Consider the following 25,589-nt stretch of genomic DNA (forward strand, 5'->3'; position numbering starts at 1 on the left):
TTTTCAACTATAACTGTAATTTCTTGATCAGTTTTTACACTTTTACACGCTTTATATGCGAGCTTGGCCGTTCCCGTTCACCCGGGAATTACAGCAGTTTCATTCCCGAAAAATGTCTGGGAATCCGCTAATCGGGAGCCCGGGAATGGATTTCCTAGTCTGAAGTAGTCCAGTGGCTGGTGATCTGCCGAGTCCAACAGCAAAGCCATGCCATCATGTGAAGTCCGGTAACCAGTTTGCCTCCCACGGATCAATGTCTGGGTATTCCTCCCACACGAACCTTACCGTTGGTGTGTCGGCTTCGCGAATGCGCTCACCTGGAGCGGCATCGGCTGGTGTCTGATCAGCTGATGCCAGTTCCTCACTATCTTGCTCGATCTCCTAATCACTTTCAACAAAGTCAGATTCCAGCTCTGCACATCGTCTGCCGAGTATTTTGTTTTCTGCACTCACTTCTCTCCGTCGTGAGATGTCGATGCCATCTTGCCTTTGTTTACATTTCGTAACTCACGCACACGCAAGGATTAGATGGCGAGTCAGTAAGTTTAACATTCCTCCGAGCAGAGACGGAATGCCTGTGACGTGACAGTGAGCTCTGTCGTCATTAACAGGTGATTGTCGCCCTCCACCCCTGAAAGAGTTAAATTCCTTCACACCTCTCCTTCAGCGTCTTTTGTCTTGTAAATGTGTCAATCAGCACAAGCAGCCGGCAGTCTGCTGAACCACCCGACGGGGCTCAACTCGGGCATAAAGTTCTGCCAGCTCAAGTCTTGTTTATTATGGGGTGAGGTGAATGGAGTTGAAGAGGGTTTTAATAAAACATCGTTATTTGGAACGCATGCATGTCATGTGTGTTCTGTGTCTACAACCATCTGAGTGAATGTAGGGTGACAGGAAACGCGAGAAACGCAAGAACACACAACTAAAACAGAATCGTTTTTCATGTTTTCATGCTTAAATCTGTTTATTAAGAACTAGCAAAATACCCGCGCTTCACACCGGAGAAGTAGTGTGTTGAAGAAGTTATGAGGAAACATTTTAAAAATAACGTAACCTGATTGTCAATATACAGTAATTGTTTTGTGACTGTTATGAGTGTTGCTGTCATCAAGGATTTGATTCTCATTATTTCTTTCAATCAGGTTCGTATTTGGAGGACGTGTTGTGTTCAAGTTACATTCCGTGTTTGTCAACCATTGTAAAGATAACAGGTTTCATTCATCGAAGTGTTTACCATCCAAATCGCTACTCGTGAATCTAAGATGTTTAACAGGCATTCCCAGTATTAAGTTGTGGATTTGCCTGCGAATATTTAGCGGCAGCGTGTCTATGAACGTAATTTAAACTTAAGCTTTACACCTTACTTTCCTATTGATATGTGTACAAAGGCTTGTTCAGATTCAGAGGGTTGTTCCTTTCCTACTGCATCAATAAGCAGCTCGTCTTCCTCTTTATCTGAGACATCACACACTGCATGCACGGGTTTACCTTTCCCAGTCCTGCAAACTTTAGCGAACTGGTTCAATTTACCACATTTTTTACACTCTCTTCCTTTAGCTGGACGTTGACTTTTTCCACCGTGTGCTTTGTTTCCGCAGTAGCTGCACTTATGAATATGTTTGTATGCGTCACTCGCTTCATATTCTTTGGCTGCCTTCTCAATTGTGTAATGCGTTTTTTGTTCAGCGCTCTTTGGAGTTCCTGCTTGTTGTCTGCGTATTGTGTTCGCAGTCAGTTCACGTGAGCCACTCGGAGTACATTTTTAACTCCGTTACAAAGTGATGAAAAGTCCCGCTTATACCCTGCGTCTTCTCATTAAACTTGTATCACGCGAATATTGTATTCGTTGTAGACATGACAAACGCCAGCAGCAGCCTGTCTGTAAACTTAATTTAAACTTACAGTTTACCCCGTGCTTTATTTCCACAGTAGCCACCCTTATGAATAAGCTTGTATGCGTCACTCGCTTCATATTCTTTTGCTGCCTTCTCAATTGTGTGATGCGTTTTTTGTTCAGCGCTCTTTGGAGGTCTTGCTTGTTGTCTGCGTACTGCGTTCACAGTCAGTTCACGTGAGCCACTCGGAGTACATGCATCGAAGGTTCTCAGCTGTGCTTTTGTTATCTCGGGTGATCTCGCGATGTCCACGGCTTTATTTAATGTTAGCTCAGACCCGGCACTTAAAAGTGTCTCTCGTACTTTTGCTGAGTTTGTGCCAAACACTAGTCTATCCCTGACCATCTCGTCTTCGTTTGCATAAGCACAGTCCTTCACCAGCAATTTTAACTCCGTTACAAAGTGATCAAAAGTCTCGTTTATACCCTGCGTCTTCTCATTAAACTTGTATCTCGCGAATATCGTATTTGTTGTAGGCATGACAAACGCCTCAAAGCGGTCATAGTAAGTTTTCAGTACCTTGGCTTCCTCTTGGGTGAGAGTCCATGTGTTAAAAATGTCTCTTCCTTTTCTCCCCAGTCCACAGGAGCAGGTAGCTGCATTTCTCACTCTCGTCTTTGTCTTTTAGCGGGCCAGAGAACATCCGCTCCACGTGCTGTCGGAGCTTTTTCCATTCACCCGGCAGGTTAACAGAATCCCAGTCAATTCGTGGCGAGGGAACTCCAACAAAATCCATGACTGTCCTCGATTCTGACACCATGTCTTGTTTTCACAAATTGTGGAAAATGAAATGATGGCGAGACTTTCTTTGAAAGTATGCATGGGAACTTTACGTATCTATCACAGCTCTGACATTCACGGCATCCGTGCTCTAAATTAAGTTCCATAATAGTAACCTTGAGGTCCCTTTTCCTGGTGCCTTCCTGATGACATAGGTGCCTAAAACATGCCTGATAATAAGACATTTCAATGACATATAAATATTACAGTCATCACCTCGATAGACATCTCACCACCCAAATCGCTACTCGTGAATCGAAGATGTTTAACAGGCATTCCCGGTATTAACTTTTTGATTTACCTGCGAATATTTAGCGTCAGCGTGTCTGTTGGATTGCTGCTGACGGACGTCCTTATATGGGCAGCACTCAATTACGTGGGTGGTGTGTCGATGGGGGACGCAATATGGGCAGGCAGCCAACTACATGGGAGGCGTTGGGATGGGGGACGCAACTCCTCAGTCAGTGAGTCAGTCAGTCAGTCAGTCAGTCAGTCAGTCAGTCAGTCAGTCAGTGAGTCAGTGAGTCAGTGAGTCAGTCAGTCAGTCAGTCAGTGAGTCAGTCAGTCAGTGAGTCAGTCAGTCAGTGAGTCAGTCAGTCAGTAAGTCAGCGAGTCAGTGAGTGAGTGTCTTTTATTAGTATGGATTCATTCATTCATATGCAGTCATCTTCATTTGGGATGCGATTTTCCCCAGCGTCATACCAACGTTGTTTTAATGTCCAATCACTACTCCTCCTGCCTTCACCATTTCCAACAAGAATATAAAAATGTGGAAACTTTTTGAACGCCCCTTGTATGTAGCATGTATAGTGAAACATATTTTCTAGGTCATCGTTCTTTGGAGAATTGTCTTTCATTTTTTTAGGCAGTCCATTTATCAGATAAGACTCTGCATGCAGAGCTGACTGGCTAGCCAGCCTGGGGGAATACAGGTGACCAAGATGAATTAGAACAGCGGCTCTCAAACTGTGAAGCTGTGCAAGGGGGGCGTCGAAAAAATGAACAAGACATCAAAATTCATTTTTGAAATTTTTATTTCAAATTTAAATTTGCAAGCATATAATCACAATGAAAGCATTACAACTAAAATGAAAATAAAACATTTCTAAGGCACAGATCTAATGACTAACTGACGAGCGCCGCCGCCGCTGCTTTTATAGTCGCGTATTTTCAATCCAGAAAGTTCGAGACGTATCGGTGTCTGTCGCGAACATTCGGGTAACAGTAGATCAGGTGATGGTGTGGCGCGACTGCACCACGTTGGCAGCGTAGCCAATATTGCAGATTGAGTTCAATAATTGACTGCGTATTCGGTTATTTTCATGATACAACTAACAGCGCTATAATATTTGTCAGATGAAAATACGTTTGTCTCACGCAGATTGACTTCATCGGTGTCCTCGTTTACGAGATTTTTAAAAATTAAAGCATATTTAATTGTTTCTTTACATAAAAAAAATAATTAAATAAGAATAAAAAAATTATTCTTTGTTTTTGGGATTACTACCAACAGATAGTAATCAGATATTAAAGCTAAAAAAAAAAATTAATTGTAAATATTTCATCGAAGTTAGCCAAACACATGCAAATCTTATGGAAGTAAAAATGATACCGCGACACCGCACGAGTCTCGTACCTGTGTTAGTTGTATCAGGGGTTATTCTCATCTATCTAATACTAGGCAGGGGGCAAAGAATTATTCCAGGTAGAAAGGGGGGGGGGGCGCGAAATACAAAAGTTTGAGAACCGCTGAATTAGAACATCAGAACACTCTGGACGAGGACAGGCCATTCAGCCCAACAAAGCTCGCCAGTCCTCTCCACTTGTTTCTTCCTAAAAAACATCAAGTCGAGTTTTGAAAGCCCCTAACGTCTTACTGTCTACCACACTACTTGGTCGCTTATTCCAAGTGTCTATCGTTCTTTGTGTAAAGAAAAACTTCCTAATGTTTGTGTGAAATTTACCTTTAACAAGTTTCCAGCTGTGTCCCCGTGTTCTTGATGAGCTCATTTTAAAGTCACCGTCTCGATCCACTGCACTAATTCCCTTCATAATTTTAAACACTTCAATCATGTCACCTCTTAATCTTCCTTTGCTTAAACTGTAAAGGCTCAGCTCTTTTAATCTTTCCTCATAATTCAACCCCTGTAGCCCTGAATCAGCCTTGTCGCTCTTCTCTGGACCTTCTCTAGTGTTGCTATGTCTTTATGGAGACCCAAACTAAACCCAGTACTCCAGATGAGGCCTCACCAGTGTGTTATAAAGACCTGAGCAGAACCTCCTGTGACTTGTACTCCACACATCAAGGCGCTATATAACCTGACATTCTGTTAGTCTTCTTAATGGCTTCTGAACACTGACCAGCAGTTGATAGAGTTGAGCCCACCACAACTCCTAAGTCTTTCTCATAAGGTGGAGTTTTGATTTTCAGACCCCCCATTGTGTATTCAAACCTCACATTTTTACTTCCTATGTGTCATTTTTTACATTTACTGACATGGGAAGAACATGCAAACTCCACGCAGGGAGGACCCGGGAAGCGAACCCAAGTGTCCTAACTGTGAGACAGCAGCGCACCCCACTGCGCCACTGTGCCTCCCCAAAACTGACATGCCCGTACCAAAACAAATCAATTTTTCATTTGTTTCAATTCGTCATTAAATCAAAAACTGCAATTTTATTTAGAATCCTATACCAGAGCCTCTAAATAGACAAATACATTCATAAAGTTTCAACTCAGGAAAACAACAAAACAAATGAATAAAAACTGCAGATCATTATACTGACCGAAAAAGGTCATTAGATTAACAATTATGAGCAGCGGCCGGGAGAGAAGGATGGGAAATCTACAAAGGCAAATCTCTAACCGAAAATCAAGGTGAAATGCTTAAAACGACAATCACAAAACTGAGATTCACAAAAATTGCTTGGTAAATAATCTGTGAACGCATGCAATTACCTGTCACTTGCTGACCCCCCCCCACCTCCCGTGGTGCATCATGGGAAACATCCATGCACACTACCCCCAAATATGTCGGCCCACAAAAAATGGCGGGGAAAAGGGAAGTAGATAATCAAAAACTTTTCAAAGAAGCCTCTAATTGAGGTTGTAAAGTCCATTGTTAAAGTCCTTGTATTCAGAACCAAAAATTATATTTTAAAATTCATTTTAAACTGGGAAGGAGATGCATAAAAAAATGAGGTGCTCACAAATTAAACACCTGAGATTTGGAGTTGATGTAAAAAGCAAAGCATCCCCCATAAACTGTCCGCACTTGGCCTGCAGCCCACCCTCTGTGACTGGCAGACCCCAGTCTGTCAGGATTGGCAACAGGACTTCAGCCCCCATTATCACAAACACAGGCGCCCCACAGGGATGCGTCCTCAGCCCTTTCCTCTACACCTTGTTCACCCACGACTGATAGATAGATAGATAGATAGATAGATAGATAGATAGATAGATAGATAGATAGATAGATAGATAGATAGATAGATAGATAGATAGATATGAAAGGCACTATATAATAGATAGATAGATAGATAGATATGAAAGGCATAGATAGATAGATAGATAGATAGATAGATAGATAGATAGATAGATAGATAGATAGATATATGAAAGGCACTATATAATAGATAGATAGATAGATAGATAGATAGATAGATAGATAGATAGATAATATGAAAGGCACTATATAATAGATAGATAGATACATAGATAGATAGATAGATAGATAGATAATATGAAAGGCACTATATGATAGATAGATAGATAGATAGATAGATAGATAGATAGATAGATAGATAGATAGATAGATAGATAGATAGATAGATAGATACTTTATAAATTCCCACAATCCAGCAGCAGCATACTGATAATAACAATATTAAATTAAAGAGTGATAACAATGCAGGTATAACAGACAATAACTTTGTATAATGTTAACGTTTACCCCCGAGTGTCATAGTGTGGGGTCTCCTCAGTCTGTCAGTGGAGCAGGATGGTGACAGCAGCCTGTCCTGAAGCTGCTCCTCTGTCTGGAGATGATCCTGTTCAGTGGATTCTCCATGATTGACAGGAGTCTGCTCAGCGCCCGACGCTCTGCCACGGATGTCAAACTGTTCATCTCCATGCCTACAATAGAGCCTGCCTTCCTCACCAGTTTGTCCCTCTTCTTTATGCTGCCTCCCCAGCACACCACTGTGTAGAAGAGGGCGCTCACCACAACCATCTGGTAGAACATCTGCAGCATCTTATTGCAGATGTTGAAGGACGCCAGTCTTCTAATGAAGTATAGTCGGCTCTGAATTCTCCTGCACAGAGCATCAGTGTTGGCAGTCCAGTCCAGTTTGTCATCCAGCTGCACTCACAGGTACAGTCAGGTCCATAAATATTTGGACAGAGACCACTTTTTCTAATTTTGTTTCTGTACATCACCACAATGAATTTTAAATGAAACAACTCCGATGCAGTTGAAGTGCAGACTCTCAGCTTTAATTCAGTGGGTTGAACAAATAAAAATGTGAGGCAACTAAAGTATTTTTTGAACACAATCCCTTCATTTCAGGGGCTCAACAGTAATTGGACAAATTAAATAACTGAAAATAAAATGTTCATTTCTAATACTTGGTTGAAAACCAATGCCAGCCTGAAGTCTTGAACTCGTGGACATCACCAGATGCTGGGTGTCCTCCTTTTTAATGCTCTGCCAGGCCTTTACTTTCAGTTGCTGTTTGTTTGTGGGCCTTTCTGTCTGAAGTTTAGTCTTCAACAAGTGAAATGCCTGCTCAGTTGAGTTAAGATCAGGTGACTGACTTGGCCATTCAAGAATTTTCCACTTCTTTGCTTTAATAAACTCCTGGGTTGCTTTGGCTGTATGTTTTGGGTCATTGTCCATCTGTATCATGAAACGCCCGCCGCCCAATCAGTTTGACGTCATTTAGCTGGATTTGAGCAGACAGTATGTCTCTGAACACCTCAGAATTCATTCGGCTGCTTCTGTCCTGTGTCACCTCATCAATAAACACGAGTGTCCCTGTGCCACTGGCAGCCATCACACTGCCTGCCTCCACCGTGTTTTACAGATGATGTGCTATGCTTTGGATAATGAGCTGTTCCACGCCTTCTCCATAGTTTTTTCTTGCCTTTATCATTCTGGTAGAGGTTCATCTTGGGTTCATCTCTTCAAAGAATGATTTTCCAGAACTCTGCTGCCTTTTTTAGATGTTCTTTAGCAAAGTCCAATCTAGCCTTTCTATTCTTGAGTCTTATGAGTGGCTGGCACCTTGCTTTGCACCCTCTGTATTTATTGTCATGCAGTCTTCTCTTTATGGTAGACTTGGATATCGATACGCCGACCAAGCCCTGGAGAGTGTTGTTCACTTGGTGGGCTGTTGTGAAGGGGTTTCTCTTCACCATGGAAATGATTCTGCGATCATCCACCACTGTTGTCTTCTGTGGACGTCCAGGTCTTTTTGCGTTGCTGAGTTCACCAGTGCTTGCTTTCTTTCTCAGGATGTACCAAACTGTAGATTTTGCCACTCGTAATATTGTAGCCATTTCTCAGTTGGGTTTTTTCTGTTTTCGCAGCGTAAGGATGGCTTCTGTCACCTGCATGGAGAGCTCCTTTGACCGCATGTTGTCTGTTCACAGCAAAATCTTCACATGCAAGCAGCACACCTCAAATCAACTGCAGGCCTTTTATCTGCTTAATTGATAAGACATAACGACGGACTTGAACACACCTGCCCATGAAATAGTCTTTGAGTCAATTGTCCAATTACTTTTGAGCCCCAGAAATGAAGGGATTGTGTTAAAAAAATACTTTAGTCGCCTCACATTTTTATGTAATCGTGTTGTTCAACCAACTGAATTAAAGCTGAGAGTCTGCACTTCAACTTCATCTGAGTTGTTTCATTTCAAATTCATTATGGTGATGTACAGAACCAAAATGAGAAACAAGTGGTCTCTGTCCAAATATTGTATTTATAGGTCTGCACCCTCTGCACAGTCACCTCTGATGATCACGGGGTCCATGAGGGACCTGGTCCTCTTAAAATCCACCACCAGCTCCTTAGTTTTGCTGGTGTTCAATTGTAGGTGGTTTGAGTCACACCATTTAACAAAGTCTTTGATTAGGTTCATATACTCCTTCTCCTGCCCACTCCTGATGCAGCCCACCATAGCAGTGTCGTCAACGAACTTTTGCACGTGGCAGGACTCCGAGTTGTATTGGAAGTCTGATGTATGTTGTCTGAGCAGGACCGGAGAAAGTCCAGTCCCCTGCAGCATTCCTCTGCTGATGACCACAATGACTGTCTATCCTCCCACAAAGATAACATCACCCCGAAGTTCACAGACGACACTGCAGTGATGGGACACATCACTGGTGGGGATGAAGCGGCCTACAGGAGGGAGGTTGATAGTCTGACGTCATGGTGTGAGGTCAACAACCTCACCCTCAACACAGACAAGACGACGGAGATGATAGTGGACATGAGGAAGGAGAGGAGACCTCATTTGGCACCGTTCATCTAAAGGGCTTGAAGTGGAGAGGGTGAGCAGCATTGGACCTAACTTGGAGACTTAACACCACACAACTGGTAAAAAAGGCTCAGCAGGGGATGTACTTTATGAGGAGGCTGAGGATGTTTGGTATGTCAACTAAGATCCTCGGCAACATCTACAGTTGCATTGTTGAGAGCATTTTGACCAGCTGCATCACCGTGTGGTACGGAAACACTACTGCTAAGGACCGCAAACGCCTGCAGAGAGTAGTAAAGACTGCCGAGAAGATCACCAGGACTCCACTACCCTCTCTGCAGAGCATCTACAACTGCCTCGATCTTCAGGGACCCCACTCACCACCAACACGAACTGTTCACACTTCTACCCTCAGAAAATCAAACAAATCACCAGGACCGGATCAAATGTAGCCTCAAGCTCTTAAGGAGGCTGGTGAGTACAGATATAAACCATTGACACATATTTTTAGGAAGTCACTGAGCACTGGAGAGATTCTGAACGACTGGAAAATGGCAAATATCATCCTGTTATATAAAAAGGGTGAGAGGGCAGATCCAAGAAACTATAGGCCAGTAAGCTATGGAAGGAATTATTAAGGATAAGACTGAGCAACACCTGGCAAGGACAGGACAGGACAGTCAGCAGGGGTCAGAAGAGGGAGGTCATGTTTTACTAACAGGCTGGAATTCTATGAGGAGGCAACAAAAGGATACAATCAAAGTGGAGTGGATGATGTTATTGATGTGGACTTTCAGAAAGCATTTAATAAGGTGCCACATGAGAGGTTGGGCATCACATTAAAAGAAGTGGCAGTTCTAAGCTATTGACTTCCCGACAGTGCAAAGAAACCATTAAGAAGGCTAACAGAATGTCAGATTATATAGCACCTTGATGTGTGGAGTTCAAGTCACAGGAGGTCCTGATCAACTCACTCAACCCTCTCAGCTCTATTCCCATCCATCTTATCCATTCCAATCCATGAGGAAGGTCGTGTTTTACTAACAGGCTGGAATTCTATGAGGAGGCAACAAATACGACCAGAGAGGAGCAGATGATGTTATTGATCTGGACTTTCAGAAAGCATTTGATCAGGTGTCACATGAGAGGGTGGGCATCAAACTAAAAGAAGTGGCAGCTCAGGGTATGGTGTGTAGATGAGTGCAGAATTGGCTCAGACACAGGAAGTAGAGGGTGATGATGTGAGGGACCTCATCAGAACTGGCTGATATTAAGAGTTGTGACCAGCAGGGGGCAGTGCTGGGGGGGCCGCTGCTATCTTTAATATATAGAAATGATTTAGATAGGAATATAAAGAACAAGCTGATTAAGTTTGCAGATGATACCAAGATAGGTGGACTGGTAGATAATCTGGAATCCGTTATATCATTACAGAAAGACTTGGACAGCAGACAGGCTTCGGAAGATTTGTGGCAGATGCCATAAGGAAGGCTAACAGAATGTCAGGTTATATAGCGCCTTGATGTGTGGAGTACAAGTCACAGGAGGTTCTGCTCAGGCTTTATAACACACTGGTTAGGCCTCATCTGGAGTACTGGGAGCAGTTTTGGTCTCCAGGCTACAAAAAGGACATAGCAGCACTAGAGACGGTCCAGAGAAGAGCGACTAGGCTGATTCAGGGCTACAGGGGATGAGTTATGAGTGAAGATTACAAGAGCGTTGCCTTTACAGTGATGAAGAGGAGACCTGACTGAAGTGTTTAACATGATGAAGTGAATTAGTCCAGTAGATCGAGACTTGTATTTTAAAATGAGCTCATCAAGAACACGGGGACACAGTTGGAAACTTGTGAAGGGGAAATTTCACACAAACATTAGGAAGTTTTTCTTTACGCAAAGAACGACAGACACTTGGAATAAGCGACCAAGTAGTGTGGTGGACAGGAGGACTTTAGGGACTTTCAAAACTCGACTTGATGTTATTTTAGAAGAAATAAGTGTACAGGACTGGCGAGTTTTATTGGAATGGCCTGTTCTCGTCTCGAGTGTTCTAGAGACTTCTAAAGACTCAGGCAGGAGGTACAGAGTATGAAATGCAGGACTTCCAGGCTAAAGAACTCTTTCTTCCCCAAAGCCATTAGACTCCTAAATGACTGACTGGAGTTTATAACTGTTGTCCACCTCATTCCACCTACCTCACACAACTGTATTTGACTTGTCCATCACACACCTTCCTGCACATTACACTCTATACTTCTGTTCTGTTTTTTATACTTTATGCTGCCTTTGTTACTTATTATTTATGTTTATCCTTATATATTGGTTTGTTAACCATTTGTGTGGACAGCAAAGACAGAATTTCATTGTACAGGGAAACATGTTTCCTTACTGTGCAAATGACAATAAAACTTTGAACCTGAACTTGGCGTAGTCGGCAGGATTCGTTTGGAAGTTGCTTTGAATTCCAAAAGTGGAAGCATAATGCCCAAAATTTTCCACAGGAAAGGAAAATATTACCCACTGTGGCAGAAGCGCTTCATTGGCGCCGACCCGACAAAGGTTGACAACGGAGGCACGTGAAAATGAAAATATAAGATTTATTTGTTCTTCAGCTGTGCGGCATGTCTTCCCCGTGTCCCACAAGCCCTATACAGTCCCAAAACACAAAAATAAAGAAAAATACCCACAAAAATCACTCTCTTCTTCTTCCACTCTTCCCAGTCCGCTTTGTCCTCCTCCTCTTCCTCCCGACTCTGGTGCCCTGAGCAGTGGCTGCAGGGTCCTCTTATAGCCCACTCAGAAGTGCTTCAGGTGATAAATTACCTAATTTAGGGGTGTGGCTGCATTCCAGCCCACACTGGCTCGTTAATCAGCCAATCAGCTTCAGTCACACCTTACGCATCACAATTTATTTGAGAAATTCCAGTCTGGTTTTCGCATTGGTCATATTACAGAAACGACACGGACGCGAGTTTTAAACGACATTCTGATATCCTCTTATGAAGGAAACTCCACTGTGATTCTGTTGTTAGACTTAAGTGCAGCATTTGACACCAGTGACCATTCGATTTTACTGCACAGACTAGAAAAAGATGTTGGGCTCACAGGCCCCGTGCTCGCTTGGTTTAGTTCTTATTTATCAAATCGATTCCAATACGTACAGAAATGTGCTGACAGGACTCCATCATTACACACAGAAGTGAGATATGGTGCCCCGCAGGGCTCAGGACTCGGACCGTCACTGTGTTCACTTTACAGGCGTCCATTGGGGTCTCTCATTAGATGTTAATTTTCACTCGTATGCTGATGACACCCAGTTCTACTTTTCTTTTAGATCAAATGAAGTTTCTCTGATGTTGTCTTTAATTAGTTGTGTTAGTGAATTAAAGGAGTGGATGGATGAGAACTACTTGTCTCTAAATACAGATAAAACAGAGATGTTAACTGCTGGAGGGAATGACGCTGATCACAATTATATTCTTTTATCATTTAACTCAGTTGGAATCCCCATTAATTTTACTGAATCAGCCCACAATCTCGGAGGTCTCTTTGACTCTAGCAGGTCATTTAAAGCACACATTATACAAAGTTGTTCAAATCAGGTTTCCTCCATCTTAAAAATCTTGGGAAATGAAGGTGCTTTCTAAATAAACAGGATTCTGAGAAATTAATTCCTGCATTTATCTCTAGTAGGATTGACGACTGCAATACGGTGTTCACTGGCTGTTCAAACTGTTCTTTATTCAGCCTCCAGTTAATTCAAAATGTGGCTGCAAGAATTATTACAAGAACAAGAAAATACGAACACATAACTCCAGTTCTTAAATCCTTACACTGGTGCCCAGTTAAGTTTAGAGCAGATTTCAAAATCCTCCTTTTAACATATAAAGTATTAAATGGCCGAGGTCCAGCTTACTTGTCTGAACTTATCATGACTTACAAACCTGAGCGCACATTAAGATCTCAAGATGCTGGTCTGCTTAGGATTCCAAGGATTAATAAAATAACAGTGGGAGGTCGAGCTTTTAGTTACAGGACCCCCTAAACTGTGGACTGGTCTGCCTGCCACTATAAGAGATGCCCCTTCAGTCTCAGTTTTCAAGACTCACAACTTTAGTTTAGCACACCCTGACTAGAGCTGCTGATTTACTGTACAGACTGCATCTCTGCTGTTACTCATTAGCACTAAAATATAAGTAACATGATAGTTAGAATTGAATACTAACCCTCACCTGTTCTGTTTCTCTTCTCAGTACTCAAATATGGCACTCGGTGCCACGGCCCACCTGCCAAGTTGTTTTGCCAGCCTAAGGTAAAGTCATCTCTGATGGGGGATCACAGGAATCATCGGGTAGAGGGATCCTTTCATCGGATTGGCTGACTCAGCTGTGGAATGGCCAAAAGGGGGAGGCAGCTGGATGGCCGAGATCTAATGGACTCTGAACAAATCCAAATCCTATTATGGGATATCATCCACTGTTAAATTCTGCTCCGTACTTGTAAATTTTTATTTTTTATACTGTATTGAGGATTTGTTCTGTTCTGTGTATTGTATTGTATTGACCCCCTTCTTTTTGGCACCCACTGCACGCCCAACTTACCAGGAAAGGGGTCTCTCTCTGAGTTGCCTTTCCTGAGGTTTCTTCCATTTATTCCCTACACAGGTGTTTTTGGGAGTTTTTTCTTGTCTTCTTACAGAGTCAAGGCTGGGGGGGGCATCAAGAGGCAGGGCCTGTTAAAGCCCATTGCGACACTTCTTGTGTGATTTTGGGCTATACAAGAATAACTTGTATTGTATTGTATTGTATTGTACTGTTAAGCCATTCAGCTCCTCCCGGTGGTGACCACGGGACCCAACAGGTCTGAGCCCTGAAGTCCCATGTCTGTGGCCACGATGTAATGCAGGAGGGCTGCCACCACACTTTCTGGGGGATGTAGTGTGCATCCCATGGCTGCTTCCCGGGATCCAGTGTCAAAGGGGTGTCCTGACCGTCCGCCACACCACAAAATGACATCCACCAACGTTATTTTACAATAATAACAATTTGCCTGACATTTTTATCATTTATCTTGTAACATTACACAGAGATCGCTAACAGTTGGTGCCTCAGCCTTTATAAAGGCTCTGGTGGTGGAAATTCTTCACCAATTCACAGGGTGGCGCTGTATTCTAACAACTCCCTCTACAGACTGGACGACTGACAGCCTCAACCCAGTCCCTTGCGGTTCATTGTGAACGCGCTGGCATTTGTGAAATGTATTTGATGTTTTGACTGTGGTATAGCAGGTCTGCGGCTTCAAAAAAAAATAAAGGCCAGTTTTAAATCCAGATAGCCGTGTCATGCAATCACGTCCACGGAGAGTTGATGAGGTAATTGGGGCGAGTTGCACTTGCACGTGAAGGTGCGATCCTTCTCAATTCCTTCATCGGCTGCCTGAGGCGTGTGATTTAACCAGATAAGTACGGGCCGGCACAGGGAGATCGAGGATCGGAGATCGAAAGAGAGAGAGAATGAATAGAGCGTAAAAGACGTGAGCAGCAGTCTCGGGATGACGATCGGGTCACCTGGAAGGGGAAGGCAGCACGAGCTGGGGTCTCGCGAAGGAGCGTAGGTTGTGGCGGTCTAGGGGCTGGTTTGCCCCACTGAATAATCATGTCGAGTGGGACAAGCATGCTTTTCTCAGGGTGACACAGTGAGGCAGATGCTGACCCAAAAAAACTTTTGGCTTCAAAGTCCAGTGCCTCGGCCGCCACGTCACACTGAATCTTCTATGTCTTTATGAGAGTAGGAACCGTAAAGAGTAAAACCTAAATGGTCCCTGAGGCCTGAAGAAAAAAAAATTAAATAAATAAAAGGCCGTCTGGAGGAATGAGCGAGCGCACTGGTGGAGAATATTCAATATTCAATCTCGGGAAGGCAGAAACAATTTTCCTAATTGGAATGCTATATCTGCAGAGAGCAATTATGTAAATTCTGATTTCATACAGAATTACATTTATAGAAGCTTATTAAAGCCGCTCACACGCACCACTTGGAATTGCTAATGAAAACAGAAACATTTTATTTTGTTTTTTCTTTTTTTTTTCCTCCCCTACTCACCATTTGGATACGGCGTCTCACAGAGCGTCAAAAACTCCACGATGGGGTGGTCCATTTCCAGCACCGTAATGGATTTGCCATGCATGATTGTCAGGCTGGGCCTTCTGCTCGCCTTATCGTACGACAGGCCTCCGGAGAAGATGATAAAGGGCTCACTGAAAAGAAGACAAAGCCATGGTGGGGGGTTAAACATCGGGAACATCACATCTGGAGCTCCTCTGTCTAATGCTGTAAAGATTAAGGTTAAGAACACACCACAGCATTCAGACGGGACATCCAAACTGTCATTTCTAACATTATGATGACTTGGTAGCTCTCATACTCAGGATCAGACATTGAACAAAGAGAGGTCTGGACATTAGAATCAGCCAGGCCTCAAACTCAAGAAGCAGGCTTCACAGCTCGGAAAGGCCACAATGGGCCAAACCAAGTAAAATCACAATAGGGGGAGATGGGAAGTGTTAAACCGTTGAATGACAAAATAATTTTCTGAAATATTGGTATAACGTGACTTCAGAGAAAGGCAGAGGTCCTTCTTTTTAAATTGAGGATCAGGAGGTAAAGCATGGAATTTGTAACTAAAACGTTAGGCCCTATCTTGAGGCAGAGCCTAATAGAGAAACCCAACAGCAAGAAGTTGGTTGGGTTGACTGCTGAGAGTCAATCAAAGCTTTTAAGATGATGAATTACAAGAAACGACGTGCAAGTCCAAACCAGAAGTCAGAAACACAAGCGACAGAACCGGAAATCAAAGTCGAAACGTCGAAGATCGAAAGAAACACAAAGATCACACGTGTGAAATGAAGAGCCATGACACACACAAAAAAGGTTTGGAGCAGCCACCTATATATTGTCCCTGACTGCATAAGAGTTTTTGTACAGCACTCATATGCATTGGTTTGAGTTCTCCACTGAACTGACTGGTGGAGGAAAGATGGCGGCTTTATAAGACGAAAGGAGGAAGTGATGTCATCTGGCTGGAAGTGACATCAGTGTGCAAGGGCTGGAACCAGAAGTGATGTCAGTCTGGAGAGGCCGGAACCAGAAATGACCAGTCTGGGGGATCCGGAACCAGAAGTGACCAGTCTGGGGGAGCCGGAACCAGAAGTGACCAGTCTGGGGGAGCCGGAACCAGAAGTGAGGTCAGTCTGGGGGAGCCGGAACCAGAAGTGTCGTTGAATCAGGCAGGTTTTCCCATATTTGGCCTGTACAGATAACAGAGGTAGGTTTGCTGCACCCCACCACTCCCTGCCCTGGTGGTTAATCACCACCACTTGGTCCACTCAGCTCACTCCTAGTCGCACGTTTGTGACACACGCAAAACGTAATAGTCAGATATCGAGGGACCGACACAGACACGGGGAGAACATGCAAACTCCACGCAGGTAAGCCCCGGGAAGCGATCCCGGGTCTTCTTACTACGAGGCAGCAGCGCTACCACTGCGCCACCGTGCCGCCCAAATAACCTAACATTAAGAAAATAATTAAAACTCTGAGGCAAGTCAAGTCAGATTTATTTCATGTGCACTCATGTTCAATGTTTCTTGTTCCTTTCACAAAACTCTCTTCAAGTGAATCGGGCTTGGAATTCTATGTAATTCCGGTTATTCCCGAGTCAGACTCTGTGTGACGTGTGATGCCTTACAGTTTCAACTCCTGCTGCCCCCTAGTGGATAAAATAACATCAAGCTGCGAACAATCAGGAATATTTGCATGCAATTTGCTACTCATAGGGTAACTCATCAATATTCATGAGCTGGGCGGAGCCTTCAACCAAAACACAATGGTGTGTAAACGAGAAGCTGTAAAGTCCATTTTAGAACCAACTGAAGCTGAACATTAGTTGAATCAAGCGACGGTGAAGTTAATGTGAAATGGTCATTGGACTCCAACACAGATACGACACTGGACTGCTGTGATATGTCGAGGGGACTTCAGTCACGTGATGCTACAGAGAGGTGCTAGTAGGTGCCTGGAAAAAAGGCAAAAATGATTGCTATTAAGCAGGATGACAAGAGAGCCATTAGTACTGTTCACAACGCTGTAATTGTTAATGTGCGTGTCGGGGAAATGTGGAGGTCACTAAGCTTTGTGTTGTGGTCGCCCATAATAACATAAGACCAGGCACTCACCTTCAATCTTCTCATGCGTAAGAAATAGAAAAATATGATAAGAAAAAAGAAACACGTGTCTCCTGTCCTGATTGTGACATCAATTCAAAACGGTCTGAGGTCGCCAAGTTGTGGCGGTAATCACGTCTGCTGAGCAATGTAGTGGACACAATGCAGAAAACAAAACCACAGGAGCTGGCGTAAGGCGGGAGGAACAAGACATAGTGGCATCTGAACGATGGCAAGGCATCCTGGGAAATGCGGGTAACCGAAAGGAGGTGGCAGTTCTGGTCTGGCAGTGAAGCGGGATGTGGTGGGCGGTGAAGCTGAGACTCCTGACGAGGATAGGAGAGAGCGAAAGGGATGAGACGAGCTCGAGAAAAACGAGCAAGAGTCGTAATCGGATAATGGCAGCCCCACCGGTCGTCAGGTGGTCAAAGTCCTGTACACCAAACCAGAAACGACAAAAATGAGATTGTAACCAGGAGTCGAAAATCCTGAAAAATAAAGCAACGTAAACCAAGATGGGAATTCAAATGTCGGATGCTCCTGGAATTGCGCATGTTGACCTCATGTAGGCAGGAAGTCGTTGACGTCAGCAGCACAACGCTATGAATTGGGCCTTCTTGGATCATCGGGTTACTTTTACTGCGGGTCATGCTTTGCTTCCAGAGGTCGTGATTGACATTTTCCTGAATTCTCTGCATGGTTTTATCAATGATAACTATAATTATTAATGGTAGAATTAATAAATTGTGCGATGGGCTGGCACCCTGCCCGGAGTTTGCTTCTGCCCTGCGCCCTGTGCTGGCTGAGATTGTCTCCAGCAGACCCCCGTGACTCTGTGTCAAGATATAGCGAGGTTGGACGATGACTGACTGACTGACTAATTATAAATCATAATCATCTTATACGTGTTTTTTTGCCAGGCTTTCCATACACAGAGAATCCGTTTCTGTTATTAGTTTCCTCGATTGGAAACGTTACTTAAAAATGAACGATTTTTGTAGCATTGGTCTCGCTGACATTCTTTTGTTTGATCGACTGGCCACCATTGTTTGGGGTTCCTTTATATGGTGTAGACACTAGGGGTCGCTGTTGCCCCTTTAACCCCAACAGACAGGTGCACAGGACAGTATTTTTAATTCAGATTCTTCTCTAAATGGTGCCTTCAGGCACCCCAGCCACAATAAACAGGCAATTCAGCTCGGGGGTCCAGTTAAGTCACCGTCCTGCTGCTGCCCCAATGCATTAGGAGGTTGTTTCCATTATAAGAGACGGCCGGCAGCTTATCCAGGCTGGGACACCCCCTGCGATGGATGGAGAGGGGAAGGCAACTTTTCATAGACACTGCCTCTCTCTCGAGACACTAGATGGCAGCTTCACTGGACTGCAGCGGTGCACTATGGGACTTGGAGTTCAGCAACTGGGTACTGGGTACAGTACTGGGTACTGTGGGTGCCACCAGGGGACGATGTGGGAAGATGGTGGGAGAACAAATTCTCACCTAAATACCCGGAAATACTAATGGATTACGACAACGCAAGCCCCCAAGTACTTCCGGGCTGATGAAAGAACTTTAATTCTCCTCCTGACCCCGGAACAGAAGCACTTCCGGGTCAAGGACTATTTAAAGGACTGCTGGAAACCCTGCAAGTGAGCCGGAGTCAGGAGGTGTGGAGGAGAGAATTGGACTCTTTATTGAGAGTTGTGTTTGCTGAATTGCCTGTTTATTGTGGCTGGGGTGCCTGAAGGCACCATTTAGAGAAGAATCTGAATTAAAAATACTGTCCTGTGCACCTGTCTGTTGGGGTTAAAGGGGCAACAGCGACCCCTAGTGTCTACACCATATAAAGGAACCCCAAACAATGGTGGCCAGTCGATCAAACAAAAGAATGTCAGCGAGACCAATGCTACAAAAATCGTTCATTTTTAAGTAACGTTTCCAATCGAGGAAACTAATAACAGAAACGGATTCTCTGTGTATGGAAAGCCTGGCAAAAAAACACGTATAAGATGATTATGATTTATAATTAGTCAGTCAGTCAGTCATCGTCCAACCTCGCTATATCTTGACACAGAGTCACGGGGGTCTGCTGGAGACAATCTCAGCCAGCACAGGGCAGGGCAGAAGCAAACTCCGGGCAGGGTGCCAGCCCATCGCACAATTTATTAATTCTACCATTAATAATTATAGTTATCATTGATAAAACCATGCAGAGAATTCAGGAAAATGTCAATCACGACCTCTGGAAGCAAAGCATGACCCGCAGTAAAAGTAACCCGATGATCCAAGAAGGCCCAATTCATAGCGTTGTGCTGCTGACGTCAACGACTTCCTGCCTACATGAGGTCAACATGCGCAATTCCAGGAGCATCCGACATTTGAATTCCCATCTTGGTTTACGTTGCTTTATTTTTCAGGATTTTCGACTCCTGGTTACAATCTCATTTTTGTCGTTTCTGGTTTGGTGTACAGGACTTTGACCACCTGACGACCGGTGGGGCTGCCATTATCCGATTACGACTCTTGCTCGTTTTTCTCGAGCTCGTCTCATCCCTTTCGCTCTCTCCTATCCTCGTCAGGAGTCTCAGCTTCACCGCCCACCACATCCCGCTTCACTGCCAGACCAGAACTGCCACCTCCTTTCGGTTACCCGCATTTCCCAGGATGCCTTGCCATCGTTCAGATGCCACTATGTCTTGTTCCTCCCGCCTTACGCCAGCTCCTGTGGTTTTGTTTTCTGCATTGTGTCCACTACATTGCTCAGCAGACGTGATTACCGCCACAACTTGGCGACCTCAGACCGTTTTGAATTGATGTCACAATCAGGACAGGAGACACGTGTTTCTTTTTTCTTATCATATTTTTCTATTTCTTACGCATGAGAAGATTGAAGGTGAGTGCCTGGTCTTATGTTATTATGGGCGACCACAACACAAAGCTTAGTGACCTCCACATTTCCCCGACACGCACATTAACAATTACAGCGTTGTGAACAGTACTAATGGCTCTCTTGTCATCCTGCTTAATAGCAATCATTTTTGCCTTTTTTCCAGGCACCTACTAGCACCTCTCTGTAGCATCACGTGACTGAAGTCCCCTCGACATATCACAGCAGTCCAGTGTCGTATCTGTGTTGGAGTCCAATGACCATTTCACATTAACTTCACCGTCGCTTGATTCAACTAATGTTCAGCTTCAGTTGGTTCTAAAATGGACTTTACAGCTTCTCGTTTACACACCATTGTGTTTTGGTTGAAGGCTCCGCCCAGCTCATGAATATTGATGAGTTACCCTATGAGTAGCAAATTGCATGCAAATATTCCTGATTGTTCGCAGCTTGATGTTATTTTATCCACTAGGGGGCAGCAGGAGTTGAAACTGTAAGGCATCACACGTCACACAGAGTCTGACTCGGGAATAACCGGAATTACATAGAATTCCAAGCCCGATTCACTTGAAGAGAGTTTTGTGAAAGGAACAAGAAACATTGAACATGAGTGCACATGAAATAAATCTGACTTGACTTGCCTCAGAGTTTTAATTATTTTCTTAATGTTAGGTTATTTGGGCGGCACGGTGGCGCAGTGGTAGCGCTGCTGCCTCGTAGTAAGAAGACCCGGGATCGCTTCCCGGGGCTTACCTGCGTGGAGTTTGCATGTTCTCCCCGTGTCTGTGTCGGTTTCCTCCCACAGTCCAAAGACATGCAGGTGAGGTGACTTGGCGATTCTAAATTGTCCCTAGTGTTTGTGTGTGCCCTGTGGTGGGCTGGTGCCCTGCCCAGGGTTTGTTTCCTGCCCTGCGCCCTGTGTTGGCTGGGATTGGCACCACCAGACCCTTGTGACCCTGTAGTTAGGATATAGCTGGATGGATGGATATTAGGCTATTTAGTTTCTGTGTATCTGCAGTAGCTATTTACTGTTATGTTCCATGTGTCTTGTGGGTGGATCCCCAAGAGGCGGGGCCCACCTGTCCATCACCATGAGGGCCTGCCCTCAGCCCTTATAAAGGCTCTGGTGGTGGTAAGTTTTCACCAATTCACAGGGCGGCGCTGTATTCAAAAACTCCCTCTACAGACTGGATGACTGACAGCTTCAACCCAGTCCGTTGCGGTTCATTGTGAACGTGCTGGCATTTGTGAAATGTACTCAATGTTTTGACTGTGGTATAGCGGGTCTGCGGCCAGTTTAAACTCCAGATAGCCGTGTCATGCAATCGTGTCCACGGAGAGTTGATGACGTAATTGGGGCGAGTTGCACTTGCACGTGAAGGTGCGATCCTTCTCAATTCTCTCATCGGCTTCCTGCGCCGTGTGATTGAGCGGGATAAGTATGGGCCAGCACAGGGAGATCGAGGATCGGAAGAGAGAGAGAACGAATAGAGCATAAAAGACGTGAGCAGCAGTTTCGGAATGACGATCGGGTCACCTGGAAAGGGGAAGGCAGCACGAGCTGGGGTCTCGCGAAGGAGCGTAGGTTATGGCGCTCTAGGGGCTAGTTTGCCCCACTGAATAATCATGGTAGATGATGATCCTAAGTAACGCATGAAGGAACACAGGAGGAGAGCCAAACTCGGACGGTCTGGCTGCGTAGTTTAGATGCAGACTGGACAGGAGGTCGGATGACTGAAGTTCATATCTGCCGGCTACGCCAGCGGTGGGTGAGCCAGGGAGATGAAGAAGAAGGAGGTGGGCTGAGATCAGAAGGAGCTTTTAACCTCTGGTTTTAATGGATTTCTTTACTACGGTTTTTATTCACTTGTTTTTTATTGGAATTATTTATGGACATTTGGATCACAGCACTGCGGACATCATTGATTTTTGTTTTAATTAAAGCCCCCTGGCACTTTTCCACCATCCCCTTGCTCTGTGTGAGATTTTTCCCCATTTGTCAGCTTATCTCGATGGTGTTGGGTTCAAGAGGTTTGCATATGTGAAGGGGGAGTCTGGAGTGGACCGCCATCGTCTCATTGACCTCCTGCTTTGGTTTTAACTTTGGGATGGGAGTTGTTTGCCTTGCACTGCCTTTTCAGTCATCCCCTGCTTTGAAGCTCTACCATCTTCAGAGCATCTTCTTGTCCATAAAGATCCTGTGTTCCTGTGCTCTTCATATTGGACGGGCGACTCCTAATAGGCAGATAAGCATCCCGGCCAGGGAGGGAAGAAAGAGCAGCCCAATGAAAAGAGAAGATATCACTGGGGGTTTGTTATTCCCCCAGCATACTAGATGGCAGCAGCACCGGATATCGGTACCCAGTGGAAAGCACGCCGGGAAATGTAGTCGGGCAGAGCAGCCCTGCTGGAGTGACTGGGTGCTTAAAGAGGGTCCAAGACTTGCAGGGGTCTCAATTCACTACAATTAGGGTGGAGTGGCAGTGAATGTGGGTGTGTTTCTGAGGTTGCCCCTTCCAGGTTTGCTTTCTACCCATGTGGCCAGTCCTGCCAGGATCGTCACCAGCTTCCCATGATCCTGATTTGAGCAGATCTGAAAAATGGACGGATGAGTGTCTACCTTGGGATTATTTACAGCTGACGAATTCTCTTGGGATTCCCCTGGAAATCACAACGAAGAGCTTCGCATCTGGTAATCAGACCGAGCCGCAGACGATCCTGGCAAATAAAATCTGCGGCGTCCCGGAGTTTTGTGTGCGCACTTTGCTCCTCTCTGCTGCGCATCATCAAGGAGTGACAGTTACAAAAAAAGCGCTCAGCTGGTGGCCGATGGTGGGTGGCGCCCTGGGGTTCAAGAAAGGCAAACCGAGTCAGAATTATCACACCTGAAACACGCGCTTTCATCTCCCTTTCATCTCAGCATGCCGATCAGAATATGAATGGGAGCGCCACGTGAGTCGGAGCAGCTCCGGGGAAGACGAGCTGAAAGTGGAAGAAGAAAATGAAATGAAGTCTCGGTGGGCCCAGCGCCATGATTGCGCACTCCTCGGCTGGCACGAGACTTCAATGCCTGTGCTGTCATTTCACCTTTTGTCTCTTATTTCATTCTTCTCTTCAGCAAAACTAACAGGCATCACCTCCCTTGGTCTCAGAGTCACTAGCAACTGTTCAACTGGAAAACGGGCAGCCCACCTGACTCACAATGTTGACTTAATATAGCGCCTTACAGTCGTGAGTGACATTACAGTCATTTGAAAGGCTGTTAAATGAAGAAAACCCAAGGGCAGCATTTGGGGCTGTGCCTTCAGTACCACCCAGCCATCTCTGTTGAGGGGTAAACTCTGGGATATGTAGGTGGGTGAGACTCTAGTGTTCTGGATGATGGACTATCAGTAGAGCGGACCACCATCTGTGAGACTCGAGGACCGTGTGAGCAACACTGGAGCACCACAAAGAACAGGCCTGTCTGCTCTCCTCTTGATGCTGTTCACCTCTGACTAGAAATATAACAACAGGTCAGGTCACTGGCAGAAATGCTCAGAGGATTCTGCACTTATGGGGCGTAACAATAAGGGGGTGAGGAGTCAGAGGGAGAACTTTGAGGATTGTCTCTAACTCAACAGAACTATATATTGACCTTCAACCCAACAGAGAGCCTTCAGGAGTGGGTGTCGAGGTGGTCCACTCCTACAAGTACTTGGGGGTCCACAACAATGACAGGCTGGACTGGGCTCAGAACACAAAGGAACTACAGAGAAAAGGACAGAGAAGAACCTTTGTCTTTAGGACTCTGTGTCCCTTTAATATCGGAAGTGACATCCTTCACATCTTCTATAAGTCTGTGGTGACCAGTGTGGTGTGCTGGGCTGGTAACTTCACTTCAGGAGAGGACCACTGAATCGACAAGGTAATTAAAAGGCAGCCTCAGTTATGGGAAGCCCTTGTTGACCTGTTAGAGCTCGTGGTGGAGGAGGAGAAGGGAATGAAGACAAAACTGAGTGCCGTTATGAACAACGCTGCACATCCTCTCTCCATGACACACCAACACTGAGGACTTTCAGACAATGAAATGTGACTGGTGGCTTCTTTATACCAACAACAATGCACCTGTATAGCTCCTTACTGGGAATTGGGCTGCAAAGGCAGAAGTTTTCTTTCTTTTTAATTTTCTGGATTTTTCGTCATTGGGGTGTATGCGTGTATTTATTTCAATGCCCATCTACTTATGTATTTATTTAGCTAACTACAGGGAGATTCTAATGGGCGGGTATTATATAGTGCTTGTCAGATCTATCTATCTATCTATCTATCTATCTATCTATCTATCTATCTATCTATCTATCTATCTATCTATCTATCTATCTATTATATAGTGCCTTTCATATCTATCTATCTATCTATCTATCTATCTATCTATCTATCTATCTATCTATCTATCTATCTATCTATTATATAGTGCCTTTCATATCTATCTATCTATCTATCTATCTATCTATCTATCTATCTATCTATCTATCTATCTATTGTGGTCTTGATGTCTTTGCTTAGACTACTGGCCCTGTGACCTGGACTAGGATAAGCGGTAGACAATGAATGAATGGATGGATGTATTGTGGACAACCTGCAGACCTGTTACACACAAATAGAAACTGCTCCTTTCTGCCAATGAAAATCAAGGATGGTGACAAGGTGAGCCTGAAGACACCAAGACGACATGATGAAATGAAATTCAATTTAAAGAGAAGGTTCAGAGGGTTACCTGTTTTTGGGCGTTTTGTACTCCACCTTAAGTATCGGCTTGCACGGTTCGGGTTTCTTTCCATCTCGCTGGCTTTTTCCTGCAGTCACATGAGAGAACATTACAGACTGTGATCAGAAGAACACGTCAGCTGTTAATAAAACAAAAGAAGATCAAAACTCAAAACTACGCTCGCGGCTCATCAAACATCTCACTAATGGAAGTCCCCCCTGGGCCTCAGGCGGTGGCACGTCCCCCTTTAACAGAAGTTACTTCTTGTGGACATTTCACAATAACTGCCCAGTAGTCTCTGATTTCTTTGCATGACATTTTTTTTGCCCACTCTGCCATGCAAAACTCCTTCATTTGAGTGTGTTTGTGAGTTTCAAACATTTCAAAGGGACTCCAGTCGGGGGTGTGACGGGACCGGGCCATAAAACCTCCATTTCTTACTTTTGAGCCATTCCTTGGTGGGTTTACTTAGAGCCTTAGATCCTGCACATCATGCTGACTGGTCTGTTTCCAGTTCCACTTCAGTTTTTGGCTTCCTATTCTCCACAAACACATTCAGGTAAGATGGCAAACTG

At 44.6% G+C, this 25,589-nt stretch overlaps 1 protein-coding gene across 10 annotated transcripts in view; it reads right to left on the reverse strand.

Annotated features, from left to right (window-relative positions):
• The window catches only part of stxbp5l (syntaxin binding protein 5-like), a 565,552-nt gene that overhangs the window by 223,626 nt on the left and 316,337 nt on the right, over positions 1-25,589 (reverse strand). For all 10 annotated transcript variants that reach the window (XM_039745949.1, XM_039745947.1, XM_039745945.1 and 7 more), the window contains exons 9-10: positions 25,024-25,102; positions 15,260-15,414 (exon numbers count right to left, since the gene is read on the reverse strand). In XM_039745949.1, the coding sequence (XP_039601883.1) occupies positions 15,260-15,414; positions 25,024-25,102 (234 nt within the window). The remainder of the gene's footprint in view (positions 1-15,259; positions 15,415-25,023; positions 25,103-25,589) is intronic.

The sequence above is a fragment of the Polypterus senegalus genome, chromosome 2, assembly GCF_016835505.1.
Source record: "Polypterus senegalus isolate Bchr_013 chromosome 2, ASM1683550v1, whole genome shotgun sequence".
Classification (NCBI taxonomy): domain Eukaryota; kingdom Metazoa; phylum Chordata; class Cladistia; order Polypteriformes; family Polypteridae; genus Polypterus; species Polypterus senegalus.